The following is a 1,714-nucleotide window of genomic DNA, read 5'->3' as shown; positions in this document are numbered from 1 at the left end:
GTAGCACATCTCCCTCCTCTCAGAAGAGGAAGTAGAGAGAGAGAAGGGGGGGGGGTGTTGCGCAAAAAAAGCAGTAAAGGATCTAATTTAGTATTTTGGAATATAACATCTTAAATGTTTTGCAGTCAATCTTGAAAATGAGTGGAGTTCTGTCAGGAGCTGGCTCTTGTGAAGACGATGTCACTTTCATCCTTTCAGTTTCCTGTTGAAACTGAAAGGAGGTTGATGCATTAATAGTTCTTATGTCCTTCTGTAGTTCAACCCTTCATGGCCCAACACATAGTCAGACTTTCATTCAATATATTCAAAGTTCAGAATTTACATTTACATTTACATTCCCATATACATTTAAAATTTCCTTCCATGTGTTCAAGATCCATTTCACTGAAACTACTATTCCTTATTTTCAAGGTTCACTCTAGTCTACATGCAGTGTTTTTCACACAGGTTACCAGAACATTAAAGCACAACACTGAGTCTAGTCTTCTTCAGGATCGTCCAAGGAGTGCAGTGGATCAGATGGGATTTGGGGAGCGAGATTTCATCAGAACAAGGATGAGTGTTGAGGAGCAGCTGGAGAGGATGAGGAGAAACCAGGAGGCATCTTCACTCCGGGAGAAGAGAAGAGAAACACTGTCACGCTCATCTTCTTTCAACAAAGACAACCCTCTCCTCCACTTGCAGGTGATTCTGAATACAAATACAGGGATGCCTTTGTATTCATGTTTATCTTTTCATCAAAACCTGTTGTATCTGAAAGTTGATTCAAGTGAATATACCACAGGATATTTGTAGCCATTGATAGTATCTGTGTTTGTGTGGGTGCCTATGTGTGTATTCAGCGTCGGGCACAGACAGAAGTGGCCTGTCTGAACTCTGTGGAGCTTGAGACAGCATTGCTGCAACTAAAGGTTGCTCAGAAGGAACAGACACCAGGAGCACCGATCTCACCACAGGTTCGTCTCACACTCCACTTCCATGTTGTGCTCTAAGTGAAATGGCACATTTCTAATGATGGAAAAAATTTCCAAGCAGTCAGTTTCAACAAGGGGCTTCTGTCAACTTCCAATCAATGAGATGCACCTAGTTCAGTGTCAGAGATGATTTCCAGAAGGGGTGTTTTTTATTTTCATTTGTTGCTTTTAGTTGCCTCCAAAATGTATTCTGGCAAAAAGTCAAAAATGTCTGCACCAATCTGTCAAAATGATAGATGGGCTTTTTTCGTTATTTTTTTTCGTTATTTAAAGAAAAAAATAACTGAAAGTATTCAGTTAATATGACCCAGGAGTCATTTTGTAGGGTGAAATGTTAGAATAGTGATATTACTAAAACAGAAAACAGCAATGGGTATGAGAAAAAGTGACTACTATTAGTCAGTGGGTTTGTGAGCTCAATGCAAACACTTCTGGACAGAAGTGCTGGGACGGCTAATGTTAGAGTGGAGTTCTTCTATCCACATATCTAATATTCAATATCTAATATTGAAGATATTAGATGTAGGCCAATATAATCTGATTCTCATTTTTTGGCTGATATCATACTAATTTCCAATATCAATATCAACCATTACACTTTCCATTAAAATTATAATGGTTGATTTTTACATCAATCTTAGATGTAAAAATAGTTAAAGTTCATTTCAAAGTTAGGTTCATTCCACTGGCTTTTGCTCATTTTATTAATTTTAAGATGTCATGTGATCTTCACAGGAAAC

General features: G+C 38.1%; 1 protein-coding gene across 2 annotated transcripts in view; it reads left to right on the top strand.

The window, feature by feature from the left end:
* LOC106938812 (pleckstrin homology domain-containing family A member 5-like) overlaps positions 1–1,714 on the top strand; it is an 18,559-nt gene that overhangs the window by 8,955 nt on the left and 7,890 nt on the right. For both annotated transcript variants that reach the window (XM_015020992.1, XM_015020991.1), the window contains exons 3-4: positions 493–684; positions 843–956. In XM_015020992.1, coding sequence (XP_014876478.1) covers positions 493–684; positions 843–956 — 306 coding nt within the window. The remainder of the gene's footprint in view (positions 1–492; positions 685–842; positions 957–1,714) is intronic.

Source organism: Poecilia latipinna, unplaced genomic scaffold (genome assembly GCF_001443285.1).
Source record: "Poecilia latipinna isolate Pla-1442-1.1 unplaced genomic scaffold, P_latipinna-1.0 Scaffold2698, whole genome shotgun sequence".
Taxonomy (NCBI): Eukaryota; Metazoa; Chordata; class Actinopteri; order Cyprinodontiformes; family Poeciliidae; genus Poecilia; species Poecilia latipinna.
The sequence above is the reverse complement of the archived record's forward strand: the minus strand, read 5'-3'. Positions and strand labels throughout refer to the sequence as shown.